The following is a 15107-nucleotide window of genomic DNA, read 5'->3' on the forward strand; positions in this document are numbered from 1 at the left end:
TATATATATATATATATATATATATATATACATATATATTATAATGTATGTATATGTAGATATTTTGTCCACAATAATATAATTATAATAGATTTATAATACTACTACTTTATAATACTATATTATAATATAGTTATAATAGATTTATGAAAATATTTAAAGTATACATACGTCGGTGTCCTTTTTATATTTTGCTCGAGCTAACGTCTCAGCTACGAAGACCAGCAACAGGAAAATATACATACGCATATTTCCGCTATTATGATGCGACCTAATAATCTAACGATAATTTGTAAATTTTCTAGCAACTTTTAAACGATATTACGTTCCCGATGAAATCGATGCGTGGAACTTTTCTAGGAACCTTGCAGTCGAATTCTATAAACGTTTGAGTCTACCTTTGCTTTTACTGTTACATTTTTATACTCAAAGACGTAGCTAAAGCTATGCAAAAATGTTTAATTGTCAATAGTAAATTTCGGCTAGCATAAATATTTGAGTTTGTATTCATGATCGTTATATTCGTATTCATTGTTTTCACGCGAAAGCGTGTGGTATTATTTATTCGGAATGTGCGACTGCGCACACGTATTTCCGTATCTACCGCGTAATATTGAACTGTATGTATACAAATGGTATGTGGTGTACATAAAAGAAGTGCCAAGCTTAGTAAATCTTTGTTATTTATTAGAAACTGTCTTTGTAATAATTATGTATGCTAATTTTTTGTATAAATACAGTGTAATAGCAACTGTCGCGAGACGATATAGCTAAAGTTATATTTTAAAATTCCTGGTAACGCAAACATAACCTTCACTGGTCATTATTTACGCATATCTATAATTGCCACGATATGCGTTGGCTTAAGTACTACGATAACGCCTTATCTAAATGCTTAAAGACTAACAATGCAATGCAGTTTAAGACTAACAAGTAGTTACGTGACATTGACTTTATATGACATTGTGGTTACATGATAATTTAGTTGAAGACTTTAACACGTGGTTATATGACATTGAGCTACCTTTAAAATGTGAATAATATTTTTACATTATTTTTGTTATGGTGCTTTGTGGATCTATAAATCAATATTAAATAGATTAAGTATTAGGTGCTTGTAAAAGTTCACAAATAGATGGCAGCAACTTCATAATTATTTTCTTTTAAGTTGCTTTTTAGTTTTTAAATGTTGATCACATTCGATCAGAATTGACAATTTATAACTACAAACAAAACGTTATATTTAACACAATTAAAAAGATGGATTTAGATAAAATTCATCTTCGTCACTGCATGCTTTACCACTCTAATCGAGGTGAAATTTTTGCAATACCTAAGAGATTGATTTGTAAGATCCATATGGAGAGTATTGTATCCGCTGTTGTCTGTGAGAAGCAGTTTAAAAGGTTTACAAATGGTGATTACGATGTCAACAACAAGCTATATTTTGGTCCAAACGGGATGGAGAACAACGAATCGGAAATATTGCTCGATGAAAATTTGGCCTAAACATTAAAACATGTTTGCAGAACAACTTGGATTTGATAAATCAACAGTATTCTACCATTTCAAAGTAATGGGAAAAATCCAGAAGGAAGAAAAATAGCCTCTCCATGAACTGTGCAAACTCGATTACGAACCGGCTTATCACTTTGCTTGCTAGGTAAAAAGAGCTTTTTGTGGCAAATGATTACGGATGATGAAAAATGGTTCTATTTTGACAATTCTAAACGCAAAAAGTCATGGATTGATCTCGGCCAGCAACAATCCACATTCACAACAAAATGCAACATTCACACTCATAAAGTTTTTTGCGTATTTGGTGCGACCAAGAAAGTGCTTTACTATGAGCTATTACCACTGGTGCAAATAGATTACAGAAGATCGCTGTAGTTGACAAATATGGTGTTTGAACCAAGCCATAATGAAGGAAAAACGCCCTCAAATAGCCGCGAAACGATGTCATTCTGTTTCACGATAACGCCAAGCTGCATTGCAACTAAAAAGACGTTGTTCGAATTAGATCGGGAAGTTCTGTCGCACATAGCGCATTCTCCAGACATCGTTCTATCTGATTTTTATTTATTCGGATCGATGCAACACGGTTTGTCTGATACATGGTTCCGAAATACTGAGGAAGAGCGAAAATGGATCGATAAATGGATTGCTTCAAAAGATAAGTCATTTTATTCGCGCGAGATCAAATTATTGTTTGAAAAATTGCAAAAGATTATTAATAGCAACGGTTAATATTTTGATCAAATTATTATATATAATCTCATCGTTATTAATAAATAAAAATGGCTTTAATATTACATACACATACACACACAAACTTTTGCAAGCATCTAATATATAAAAAATATAACGAGCAGTGTAATCGTGCAGTAAATCGAAAATTTTCAGAAGAAATAATAAAACTATTTTGAAAACTTATTTTGCTCTAAATAATCGATTTTCTTATTCTTTAGTTTTTTTAAATTTTGAGTTTTTAACCGTTTTAAAACGTTTTTAATCGAGAAAAAATTCTGAATTCGCTGTTAATGTTAAGATGTATGTTCTAATGATTTTGATGTGTTATTTATATCCAACTAATTATATGTAAATATTACAATTTATTTTATAAATCAACAATTTATTTTATAAATCGTGCAAACTAAAGGAAGAAGAAACATTGTCGTATCTTTTGTCTGTTTTCGACGTTTTCGTACTTTTTATTAACAAAATGTGATTGGCAATAGGTTTCTTTTTAAACACACATTTTTTCAATGAAGTTTTTCAGGAACAGTGTTCCAAGTTTTCACGGTATGCAAATAAATTTATCGATGAGTTATTTATGTATTTTGCTGGCAGGTACGTCTAGTCGTGCACGGTCTGAGTAGATTTTAGCGGAATGCTCACTTGGAATATAAATTTTATAGAAAAGAAAGCACGCACGACTAGACGCGCTCAGCAGTGAAACATATAAGTAACTCTAACATTGTACTAACTTGTATGTAAGTGCAACCACGCCTTTTAATGAAACGGATAGGCAACACGTCGTATTGATCTGCATGTTAATGCAACACCCTGTATATTGGTTATTCTCGATTATATTTATTACCGTTTATTTGCCTTAATATTCGTATTTTGCTCCTACTTTCTTAACGATCACAATATGAGGATAACAAGTACCGGCTACTTATAACAATAAACATTTCATGACAGACATATTTACGACCATATATGATCAACTTTGAAAGAGTATCGAATGTTTCTTCCATTCTTAGCAGTGCAATAAAATCTCTTTGAAATGTATGTAGTAATATTCATGTCATGTACATGTTATACAGAATGAATAGTAATGAACATTCGCATTTTGATCTTGGAAATGTTCAAAGATCTCAGAAGTCAACACACTTAAGGTGTTATTGTTAAGTTCAACACACTTAAGGTTATTAAAATCTCTAAGACCTTCGAGATTATATAAAGAGTGTGTCTCGTTTTAAATAATATTCGAAATTTGTTAGATGTATATGTATGAAACTTTATTTTAAGTGTTTTGTTTTGTTTTTTGTTTCGTTTATTTCAAGCGATTTAAGATGCCAGACGGACTACTAATTATAAATAAATGATGTGCAAATGATATACGTAGAAAAGTAGAAACATATATTTATATATATATATATATATATATATATATATATATATATATATGTATTATAAAAGAAATAATATCAGAAAGATATTTTATATAAAGCTTTATTAACATATTCTCCTTGAACATGCCTGAGACAAAGAAATACTGTTGCGCGTGAAAGAACTGGCAATCTAATCACGTATGAGGAATCGTAAGATCGGACATTGTGCGTGTCCGGCATTCGTGAGCAGGCGAAACTGCGAATAAATATTTGCCGAAAGTGGCCGAATGAGGGACGAACACATTCGTTAAATATATTTGAGAATTCTTAAAAAAAAGAAAAAGTAAAAAGATATATAGATTGATTTGCCACCGAGGATATTATATCCTGAGATTTCATCGTTTAGTGGTGTTTTCGTGTTTTAGCCGACGTTGTTCAACAGTTGATTTACAGCTGTCAGGGTAGAGATTGGGATCTGCTGAAAGAGATTGGACTCATTAACAATTATCGTAATTGTTTCTTTATACGAATTAGCGATATTTGTTAGGCGTAAAAGAGGCAGAACTGAGTAATCGAATTTGTATGCAAAGCAGATCTTTCTGCGTTTCTGCTCACGTTAAAAATGTCATTGAACAGCGATCCGCTTGTGTAAGTTTTGCTCGCAGCGACTACGCCACTGTTTACGTTGGAAGACGCCGTTTCAGAGTCCGTTGCTGTTGAAGTAAGGTAGACTGTTTTCCTTGGTACGTTCCGGAATCTCTTTCTAAAGTACCAACGAGGATACGTGATTCTTGAAACTGTGCCTGTATTGTTGTCTGAAAGAAACACGCTATTCATTTGACGCCATTTAAGCAATATGCGCAATTACTACACTATATATATTCTTTAAATTTCTTGAAATGAAATTTCTCTTTCATTCGAAACGAGTGAAAGATCATTCGAAGCGGTAGTGAAAATATTACTATTTTCGGAATCATAAGAGTAAATGTTTTGAAAAAATTTGAAGTAAATTATTGATCCATACGAATAAGTTTTTTAATCGATTAGACTGCATTTTGTGACAGTGAAATACGTCAAATTCATATATTTCAGTTTCGAAGGAAAATATTTAAGGCGCAGAATTTATTCTATACGTGAAATGAAAATTCTTTAAGTTTTAATGATTTAGCTGTTATTTTATTTTTCACGTAAAAGTTCACTTTAAATATTTAAAAAGTATTCTTCAAATATTTTGGAGTGAAATCTCACTCAAAATAAACGAAAATTTACTTAAAGCGAAAATACTGCCGCTTGAAATCAGCAAAAGTTAATGTTTTACTCAAACTTAGAGTAATTCTTAACTAATAGAGTTCTAATTTTCAGAATTCTTTGTTAAAGTAAATTTGTTTGTATATACAGTGGTAGTCATGAAAATAGAGCCAATAGGAAACTGAAACAACAATCACCAATAAATATACTAAAGTTTAAATTTGTATTAAATTTATTTCATCATATTATTGTTTTTCAAACATGAAAAACTAAAATAACAAATTTATTTGATTACAATTTATATTAAACTAATAGAAATAATGAACTAATACGAATGAAATAAATTCTTTGGTCATAATAATAGGGCCATAGTATAAAAAATGGCATTGGAACATTTAAACTGAAAGTTAACAAAAATTTCGTGATTAAATCAATTTTGTATAATTAATATTTTGACGTGTACCACGATTGACCACGTTGACCACGATTTTTAATTACTGCCTCACAGAGTCTTGGAATAGACTCTATAAACTTGCGATACCGCTCAGTAGATATCCATTCTTTTTGTATTATTTCCCACAGTTCTTTTTTATTTCGGATTGTATGTTTAGAAACAGCAATCTTTAAATCTTTTCACAAATTCTCAATTAGATTGAGATCCGGCGATTAAGAAGGCGATTAAGACGATATCACTTTATGATCCTCAAAAAATTTCTTTGCTTTTTTAGTATGTTTGGGATCGTTGTCATTTTGAAGTTTCCATATGAATGGCATGTTCTCCTTCGCAAAGGGAAGCATGATATTTTCAAGAATATGTACATATTTGTTTTGATCCATGGTATTTTTAATCCAATAAATTGGACCAACTCCGTACCATGAAAATGCTCCCCATAACTTTATGTTACCACCGCCATGTTTGACATGGCTTTATAGTATATTTAGATAGCAGACCCTGATTTGATGGCTTTTTTACATAACGTCTTCCATCAAATCCCATTAGATTTATTTTAGTTTTGTCTGACTATAACACATTTCTCCATTTTTTTTATTCCTTCTGGACTACTCCATGTTAAATGGTCTTTTGCAAATTGTAATCTGCACTTTACATTTTTCAAACTTAAATATGAAACTTTCTTAGCAGCTCTACCATTTAAATTGTATTCTTGGAGTCTTCGCCGAACTATACGTGCACTTACTGAAAGGTGCAACTCACTTTTAATTTCTTTTGATGACTTAAATGGATTTATTTTAGAAACACGTATAATTTGACGATCAATACGAGATGTCGTTTTTCGCTTGGGACCTCGAGTTTTTTTATTATTTTTGCATTTTAATGCATTTTCCACCATTTTTCTAGAGCGACCAAAAATTTTTGCAATTACTCGTTGCGACTCTTCTTTGTGGCGTAAAGTTAAAAGTTACTCTCTCATCAGTTCTACAGTGAATATTCGCCCCATTTTCACTGCAATTTTAGATAATTGATTAAATTTCCTTAAAATTTTATTATACCAAACCTATAAAATCATATTAATATTTTGCAAACTATTTTTATGTTAATAAACTTACATTAATAATTTGGCTTTATTATTATGACCAGACTACTTATAGCATAGAGCACTTCAAAATTATCCCAACACTATATGTACTTTATTTCAGCAATTGTTCATTATGTTTTTTAGTTGATACGAATTATTGTTACCGTCTAATAAATAACATTATATAGTAGGTAAAGATAGGCGGATGAAATAAATAGTTTAATAAATTTTCTATAGATGGCTCTATTTTTATGACCATCACTGTATATGTATATGTGTATATATATATATATATATATATATATATATATATATATATATATATATATATATGTATATATGTATATATAGTAGAATATAGTAGAATATATTAAATTTACTATTTAGTTTCAAATGAAAATACTTATTCAGTGATTTAGAATGTAGAAATTCTTGTTATGTATATGAAAGAAAATTTACTTGAGTTCTAAAGAAGGGAAAGGATTGACTAGTCTCACCCTGATATTTCCCGAGCAAAAATTGAATCTAGTAATTGTCTGGTAATGATACAGAAAAGTTAGGTTATATTGCTACTAGCTAGGAATGTAACGCTCACTTCTCCTAGTGGCTGTACCAGAAAAATTATCTAGTAGCTAGATACAAGAAAATAACTTGTAACTATCAGTGGTACAGTTACTAAATAGTTCTGATGTCCAATTTCTATTTAGGACTTACTGATAACTTTCTATCTCATTACTTTGTAATCTTTTTCATCTAGCTACTATCTATGTAATTGCTACAGTTATTAGATAGTCCTGACATTCAAAAGACTGAGCAAGAATATCTAACCAGTCACGAGCTATTGACTGGCTAGAAAACTTATCTAGTTATTACTATCTAGCTATTAGTCTTGAAATTTGTTCTACTAGATACATTTTTGCTTGGGTTAAAGTAGAATTTTACTCAAAGAATTTTAGAGAAGAATACAACCACTCACCAACTGTTGCAGTCACATTCGTATTAGCGTTGGCTTGAGCCACACCTTGTACGGTAACAAAGGGCGGGGGTGCGGGAACTACGATGGTTTTCTCGACGGTTTTCACAGCTGGTGCAACTGCACCCGCCGAGATCGATCCGATCACATCGAGTTGTGCCGCAGGAGGTACGACCGTGTACTGTACAGTACGTCGTACCTATTGAAGCATAAAATTGCTGTCGTGAGTTAAATCAACGTTCAGCAATCGATCACGTCAATCAATCAATAATTCTCACCTCACTGTTTTTCGATTCGGCCTTTCCGTCTGCGAGCGCATCAGCTGGTGACGCGGCAGCTACGAGCGTCACTTTCTACATTCATGACATATTCATTTTAAAGACGATAGCCTCACGAATGCATTTGTATGGAGATGTTATATCGACTAAGAGAGCTATATTCCATGAGAATCCGACGATTTGAATTTGAAACACGTGTTTTATTATATAACTACATATATGTGTAACTGATCGACGAGAGCTTAACGAGACTATGACTACCATCATTTTCTTGACACTACGACTAGACTACAGAACGTGAGTTAGCGGACTGTCAATGAACATCCTCGCGTTTCTCGATTTCTCGTTTAGATACCGTATTTGAGACCTAGAAAATTATAATATTTTATCTCTCGTCAAGGCGGCTCTGCGACCTAAAGTTACATTGCACTGAACGGAACCTCTTTCTCCTTCCTCGGTATGATCTGTATGTTCGTGCGGCCCCTCGTCGGCTTCGTTTCATCCGCGCCTTCGTCTGTGCCGGCGGATTTTTCGTCAGATTTTTTCGTCGTTGTCGTGCCAGCTGGTTGTGGAATCGCGTCGGACGCATCGACCGGCACGTCGCTTGATATCGTATACTCGACACCATCCTTGCCGTATCCTCCGCCGAGGTACACGCCGGTTCCGGGTCCGCCTCCCGGTGTTGCACCTGCGTACATGCCACCTGAGATCGGGTTCAACGATCGTCCGCTGCCGTCCAGTTTCCCACCGATGCCGGCCGCAGCCTCCGGTCTTCCGTGGCCGAGACCAGCGCGAGCGTACAGTCCGCCGCCTGAAATCATTTTCTTCTCGCTGATTCTGATTTGCGTCAACGTTCGCAAAGACTCGACTTTTTACGACGATCATGATTATTATTTATTTATCCATAGAAAGACACTCCTTGGTTAAAAACGAAAAACACAATCGTAAGAAGACAGTAATATTGAATTGCGATGTTATAAATTAACTTTGAATTGAATTAAAAAAATTTTAATTTTGAATTAAAAAAATACAACAAAAATAATGATGGCAACGGCATCTGCCGTGCTTATACATTAGGTTAAATTAAACAAAAGTTCTCTTACTTTTTTCCTAATAATTGTGTAGATTTTTAGTTATTAATTAAATAACATTAATATATTATTGTGAGTGATTATCCGACAATCTTCTTTAATTAATAATTTTAATAAGATTGTTTTGGGACCCTCTATATATATAAGTTATTACTTTCTCTTCGTATTTACTAATACGAACCAACAGTGCCGTCCTCTCCGCTTACTTCACCGCCTAATCCAGCACCTGCGTGTCCACCCCATGGAGTACCCACACTTGCATGAAGTCCTCCACCTGTTCCGGCGCCCCTTAGGAGGCCTCCAAGACCAGCTTCGGCGTGGTATCCAGCGAAATTCACTCGGATGCCTTTGTTAGTGAATTGCAAAAATGGCAGCTGTGGAAGGACACTCAATGGGAATTAAGCCCGTCCGTCACGATTGAAAATACTCGGCAGAATTAGTGGGACAGTGATTGCACGTTATATTGCGTAAATGACAACTTTTCGCGCAATTGCACGGAGCCTGTCAATGTCATTCTCCTTTTTCCTTTTTTCTTTATTTTAGCTACGGGTTCCGTCTCTAAATTGTGGTTGATAATGCAATTTCAATCGTTTTCCGGTCTATTCTCCGCTGCAAGACATAAGTGTGGACTTTTCTTTCAAACTCTGTACGCGTGAGTTTCGTCAATCACTAACGTTCCAGTGCTCTGGCTAATTTCGAAACTAGTCACCGTAACGTTGCATGATACAACAATTTCTCTTGGGCATTTTTACGTTGGATATTGTGCAAATAGGCCCAAAATAACAAAGTATAAGATGCAACACTACTGATGTTAGATTACTAAATTATGACGGAATTGACATTGAAATTTACGTAATGTGCATTAATCGCAATTACACTTATTTTTCGTACTATCAAGATCATTTCAAGGAGGTTAAGATATGTTGACAATATGTAATAACTGTATGATATACGCGATAATCGTAGCTAAATAGCGCAATTTTTGCATGACGCATGGCAGTGTCATTGAACATTTGTGATAACAGCTGTAATTACATTTGGACATTTTACTTCCTCTATCATTATGTTATCTACATTTATCACATATATTATTTTCAATTTTACCATGTTTCCTAGTAGCGCAGAAGTAGATCGTCAGTATCTTACTACGTTTACTTTACTACATAACATAATAATTTAGTAGACTTATATACAATAATAATAGAAAATAATATGTAATAATACTAGATATAATTTTGCTACGTAATATAATAATATAGTAGATTTATTATAATAATCCGGGAAAATTTTGTATATAGATTTCATCTATAATATAGCCATGTATGATTATATATAATTATATATGTCCATATTAAAAAATATGCTATTGTGAAAATACAATTGAAGTAAATGCTTATGTTTGTGGTAGCCCATGACATTGAAGTTTAATTGAGTCAAATTATGTTTTCCTTTTTTGATTCAATAATATTTGTTTATGTGTAAAAACATATAATTAGATAAGGTTACATACATGGACAAAATTCATATATAATTAATATAAATATATATATTTTTATATAATCATATACGAATTTTTTTCCCGGGAATAAAGTAGAAACTTCAGTTACTTGATTGTGTAGTAAAATTACTAATAACGGTGACATATACTAAAAAAATATTATATACGGAGAAAATAATATATATTTTTTTCCTCTTCTCATAAAGAGAAAAATTCATTTAAATTTTAATGTTCTTTAATATTCTTTTAATGTTCTTTTAATGCTCTTTAATGTTTTTTTAATGTTCTTTAGTTATATAGGAATGAACTGTCAATAATCTATATAATAATAGTAGATATAATTTACCTAGTTAAAAGGAGGAAGGAAACATAGTAAATTTTTTGATAATAAAGTAAAATATTTTAGAAGAACAAAGTATATACATTTAATGCATTATTATAATACATTTAATGCATTATTATAATATATTTAATGCATTATTATAATACATTTTTAGTAGTATATAACTTCATGAAACAAAAGGATAATATATTAAAACAGAATGATGATATGTTCCTTGGTCATAAAGACCTATAATAATCATTACTATAAAATGCTCCCCGTACACTTGCTACTGTTGTCTCTTAATTTGTTGCATTCCAAGCTTATAAGTAAAGGGCAGATGTTTAGAATAACGTATATTATGTTGTAACTGCACGACGTCGATGATAAATTATATTTTGCGCTACGTATTAACGTTTCCGCGAACCTTTCTCTCGCCACAGAAGTCACAGTATGCGATTATCTAACCAACATAAGCCGTAACTTTTCCTCGCGTGTTTCTCCTCTCGAAGCAGTTGGCCAATCAGAATCAATCCTTGCCTTTCTGGAGCGCGCACAGAATTCTCTCGCGTGTTTTTATTTCTATATTTAATAGTCACTCATAATGACGCTCGAGTCACCTTAGTTACGCGGAATACGATCTAGCTTGTAATTATAATATTAATCTGTGGCCAAACACGTTTATTAAATCAGGACTTAATGTAGACTACTTGCGTTAATCAATATTCTATACAAGTAATATTGTTATTATTGTTTCGTTATACAATATTATAAAAGACTCATAAAAATACTCATATTTATTTAATAATAACACTGGTCGACAAGATTTTACCATTAAAGGAATAATAGGTGATTTCGGTAATAACAAACATTGTTTGTTAACTATATTAATAAGTGAATCTGGATAATAAAGTTCTTATATTGAGTAAATATATTAACATGGTCTTTGCGGTTTTAGCAGTCTTTGTTGCTAGGAATTTCATCATACACCTGACCGTTATCTGTTATCAATGTATCCGTAATTAACTACTAGACATACGAACAACGAATGTGTGTGCGAGACGTTCAGCGAGAAGCCATTTCTCGTTTTATCATCTACATGTACATATACAAAACATGTAATAATACGATCCTCGGTTCATCCTGTACAACGTTACAATATCTCGGCGATATTAACGCACCGTAGATAACGTAAATTTATTTATCCATGAAAAACAGCCTAACCGAGATCGCTTCTATGCAAACAGTAATAGCATTTATTGGGTTGTATAATAAGTAATCTGGAATTTTTCAGGTAAAAGGAAACACAATTGTATTTTCATGTTGCTATAATTTTATGAAACACAGTGCAGAGGACGATGGAAGATTGCAGATCAAAACTGTACATATATTGTATCATAAAATTATAACGTCTTAAAAATACAAATGTTTCAATTTGCCTGAGAAAGCAATTCCGGGATTTTTCATTACCTCATTTGATATGTTAAAATTATATTGATACACATTATTATAATAAAATTATAATTATAATTATTATTATAAATTATTATTATAATAAAATTATAATAAAAATCATATAAATGAATTAAAATTATATAAAAACCTTCTCTCTCTTTTTTGTCTTAACTTTTTATTTTATAAATAATTGCACTCGTGTGTCAACGTTTTTGTTAGAGATTAAGGAAACTTGAGAAAATTTGTGTTATATTGCAATAATAACAACAAAGTAACATGCACCGAATGTTTTACTTACCGAGCCAGAATTCTCCCGAGATGTCGCGTCATTGTTTTGCGGCATCCCGTTAGCAAAAGCTACGCAAATGATAAACAGATAGTTAGCTACCACGTCAAACGACATCTTCGCGTTTACTGACGGAGGTCCGAGGTCGGTAGGCAGGTAGGCAGTGATTTCTCAAGCTGACCGGTAGGCATCTCTTACTCACCTGTTGATGGTAGGGGTAAGGCTCGACGAGATCCGTATCGTTCGCTCGTAAAACCGCCTGGTTCGCCTGCTGGAACCGTGATGTGGAAACATATTAGTTTAAACAGAGTCCAGCTATGTGTTATTCTGTGGAAGACATTGAGATGACTAATATTTCAATGAGTTTTTTTTTGTGCGAATGGATTATCCCGCTAATTGCTCAATATTGTGGAGAAGAATCACTCATATCCGGTGTGCAATGTGTTATTTGATTTCTCGGAATAAAATAACGTTGACGTCGCGATGCTATTGGTGGCGTTTGATTTTAAGAATAATTTATTCTTGTGAAAATAATTTGTTTTTGTTTTAAGATCCGTTCACTTTCAAATTATTTGTGTCCAAGAGTGTTTGATGAGGAGAGAAAGAAAGTGAAATATGTGTACATAGCAATAGAAGTACCTCGAAAGTGGCTATCTGCAAAACTGATGTGCGTTAATCTTGTAAAACGACCAACATGACGATTGCACGACTTGCGGAATACTGACGACACATTATCAAGCAGAATTATATAAACTGCACTATGATGTCATGACTGGATCAGTTATCGAATCGTCCTATTCAATTATCCAATCCAGTATATCAGTTGATTATTCAAGTATCATTTTACACTTTACATTTCTCTTTATTCTTTCTTTAGATGACAATTTCAACAGTATATACTTTAGACTGTAATTTACGTAAAATATAACGTTGAACTAAACAAACTCTTATATATCAATAAATAAAGAAATAAATAATTTTCTAAAGTGATTTGTTCAAGTATATTATACAATAAACTACAACTGTTTGTCATTGTGTAAATAATTATATTTAATTTTATGCGCTGTTATGGTGACGGTCGGTTTATGTGCGAGTTAATCAGTGCTGTTTTCTTCCATTAATTTAAAATTTATAAGAAAAATATAAATCTAGGAATCAAGGATTGAACGTAGAATGATGACATATACTACTTGTATTAAACACGCTCGAGTTTCTTGCATTACGTTGCGGAATTAAAACAAATCAGGTCATTTAAAGATCAAGGTTTAAAGATCAAGGTTTGACTTCTCGTATTGCCGGTCTGTATAAGATGTTTCAGACTTGACAAACCGATTTATGAGTCCTATAATTAAATTATTTATTTTAAATTTATCTTTGAGTAATCTTAAGTTAATTTTTCTGTGACGGAAAGTTATGGCAAGTTTTCAACTTCCAAAATATAGGTTACTTCGTAACTTCGTCTTAAATTAAATATTAATTTTACAGTCAACGGGCTAGTTATTTTTTTATGCATTTTAAATATTTGCTTCGCTTATTTTAAATAGTTTACTGTCGAGGGAGAGAGAAAAGCTAGTGTCCCCTGGGCGAATTATGAAAATATGTGGCATGTTAAATGTGGCACTTAGTCGTAGCAAGTGTAGAATAAAATTTTGTAATTCGTCTGAACCTTTAAAGCTTATGTAATTTTTTGAACATACATATTATTTTTCCTATTTATAAAATTATTGAAGCTTATAATGCCTTGGAATTTTTATTAAGAATAGCCGTGATTATATAGAGTGATTTACTCAGCTAACAGGAAGTAGTCAATATTAATATTTATGTGAGATCACACTTTGATCTTTGTAAAGTTGGACTTACATGAGGACTTTCGACAAATGCTTTTCTCGATACGACAATAGTGAATGAATTTTAAATCACAAATCATTAATGCGTGTGTGCTAAACACATTATGCAGATGTCGTTTCAACTTTATTTGCGTTTACCTTGATGGTTGCAGGATTCTCATAACTATGATCGTCGGATTTTTAATAGTGTTTTTGTAGAGTTTTTTTTAGATTGATATCTACTTGCCATTCGATTATTAAAGTAATAAGTAACAAGTAGGTTTTATATATTTGACGTTACACATAAATTGCTAATACTTAGAAATAAATGTTATTTTAACGAGTGAGTTGCTTTAATTTTGACTAATTAATTTCTATTATTCTTTTACAATAAAACACAAAACATTTTATATCTAGTATGAACAGATCTAGTATGTTCTATAAAAGGAAATTTCGCAACTCTTGCTTAAAATATATGAAGGAATGTTTTAAAAATAAAAATTGAGTGTAGAGTTCCGAAGAGATTTGATAGTATTATTTTTAATTTTTGTGCTGAACCAAAAGCTAGCAAGATATAATAGATTGGAAATCGCTTTTATAGATGGAACATATTACGAGGGTGGTCTGAAAAGTTTCCGACCTAACAAAGATACAAGTCATTTTTTCTGAAAATTGTTTTTTATTTTTCAACATAATCTCCTTGTAAATCTACACACTTCTCCCAGCGATGCTCCCATCTCTGTAACCCGTCGAAATAGTACTCGGCGTTTTTCTCTGCAAAATAATTGTTCACGAAGGTGATTGCCTCTTCATTTGACGAAAATCTCTGTCCTCCGAGCGCAATTTTTAGATGAGGGAACAAAAAGAAGTCGCTTGGGGCTAGATCTGGTGAGTAAGGTGGATGGTCAAGCAGTTCAAACCGTAATTCGTGGATTTTCGCCATGGCAACCGCTGAGGTGTGAGACGGTGCGTTGT

General features: G+C 32.4%; 2 protein-coding genes across 5 annotated transcripts in view; both read right to left on the minus strand.

The window, feature by feature from the left end:
* The window catches only part of LOC116845248 (hornerin-like), a 5817-nt gene extending 5414 nt beyond the window's left edge, over positions 1 to 403 (minus strand). Inside the window, exon 1 of the mRNA XM_032817719.1 lies at positions 172 to 403. Within this exon, the coding sequence (XP_032673610.1) occupies positions 172 to 249 (78 nt within the window). The 5' untranslated portion in view covers positions 250 to 403. The remainder of the gene's footprint in view (positions 1 to 171) is intronic.
* A 3320-nt stretch (positions 404 to 3723) lies between these two features.
* On the minus strand, positions 3724 to 13103 carry LOC116845224. Of its 4 annotated transcripts, none has more exons than XM_032817655.1 (9): positions 12946 to 13103; positions 12509 to 12577; positions 12319 to 12377; positions 8927 to 9119; positions 8095 to 8465; positions 7655 to 7729; positions 7380 to 7575; positions 4236 to 4435; positions 3724 to 4098 (listed from the first exon to the last, which is right to left on the minus strand). In XM_032817655.1, exons 3-9 carry the CDS (start codon positions 12361 to 12363, stop codon positions 4042 to 4044), a joined length of 1137 nt encoding a protein of 378 aa, XP_032673546.1. In that variant the 5' UTR covers positions 12364 to 12377; positions 12509 to 12577; positions 12946 to 13103; the 3' UTR covers positions 3724 to 4041. The 4 variants fall into 4 exon arrangements, with proteins under 4 accessions (XP_032673546.1, XP_032673547.1, XP_032673545.1 ...); XM_032817656.1 differs by having other exon boundaries at positions 12509 to 12574; positions 12946 to 13044; XM_032817654.1 differs by lacking the exons at positions 12509 to 12577; positions 12946 to 13103 and having other exon boundaries at positions 3724 to 4095; positions 12319 to 12482.
* Positions 13104 to 15107: the final 2004 nt, after the last annotated feature.

This window comes from Odontomachus brunneus, unplaced genomic scaffold (assembly GCF_010583005.1).
Source record: "Odontomachus brunneus isolate Ranch 3 - 2012 unplaced genomic scaffold, Obru_v1 Obru_scaffold_050, whole genome shotgun sequence".
Taxonomy (NCBI): Eukaryota; Metazoa; Arthropoda; class Insecta; order Hymenoptera; family Formicidae; genus Odontomachus; species Odontomachus brunneus.

Excerpts from the sequence above, each read along its gene's own strand:
- LOC116845224 (XM_032817653.1), bottom strand. The coding sequence starts at position 12,423 with ATGTCGTTTGACGTGGTAGCTAACTATCTGTTTATCATTTGCGTAGCT. Across the intron at positions 4,436-7,379 it reads GAATGTGACTGCAACAGTTG|ACAACAATACAGGCACAGTT; the intron begins GTGAGTGGTTGT and ends TGTTTCTTTCAG. Across the intron at positions 4,099-4,235 it reads TGTTCAATGACATTTTTAAC|CAGATCCCAATCTCTACCCT; the intron begins GTGAGCAGAAAC and ends AATCTCTTTCAG.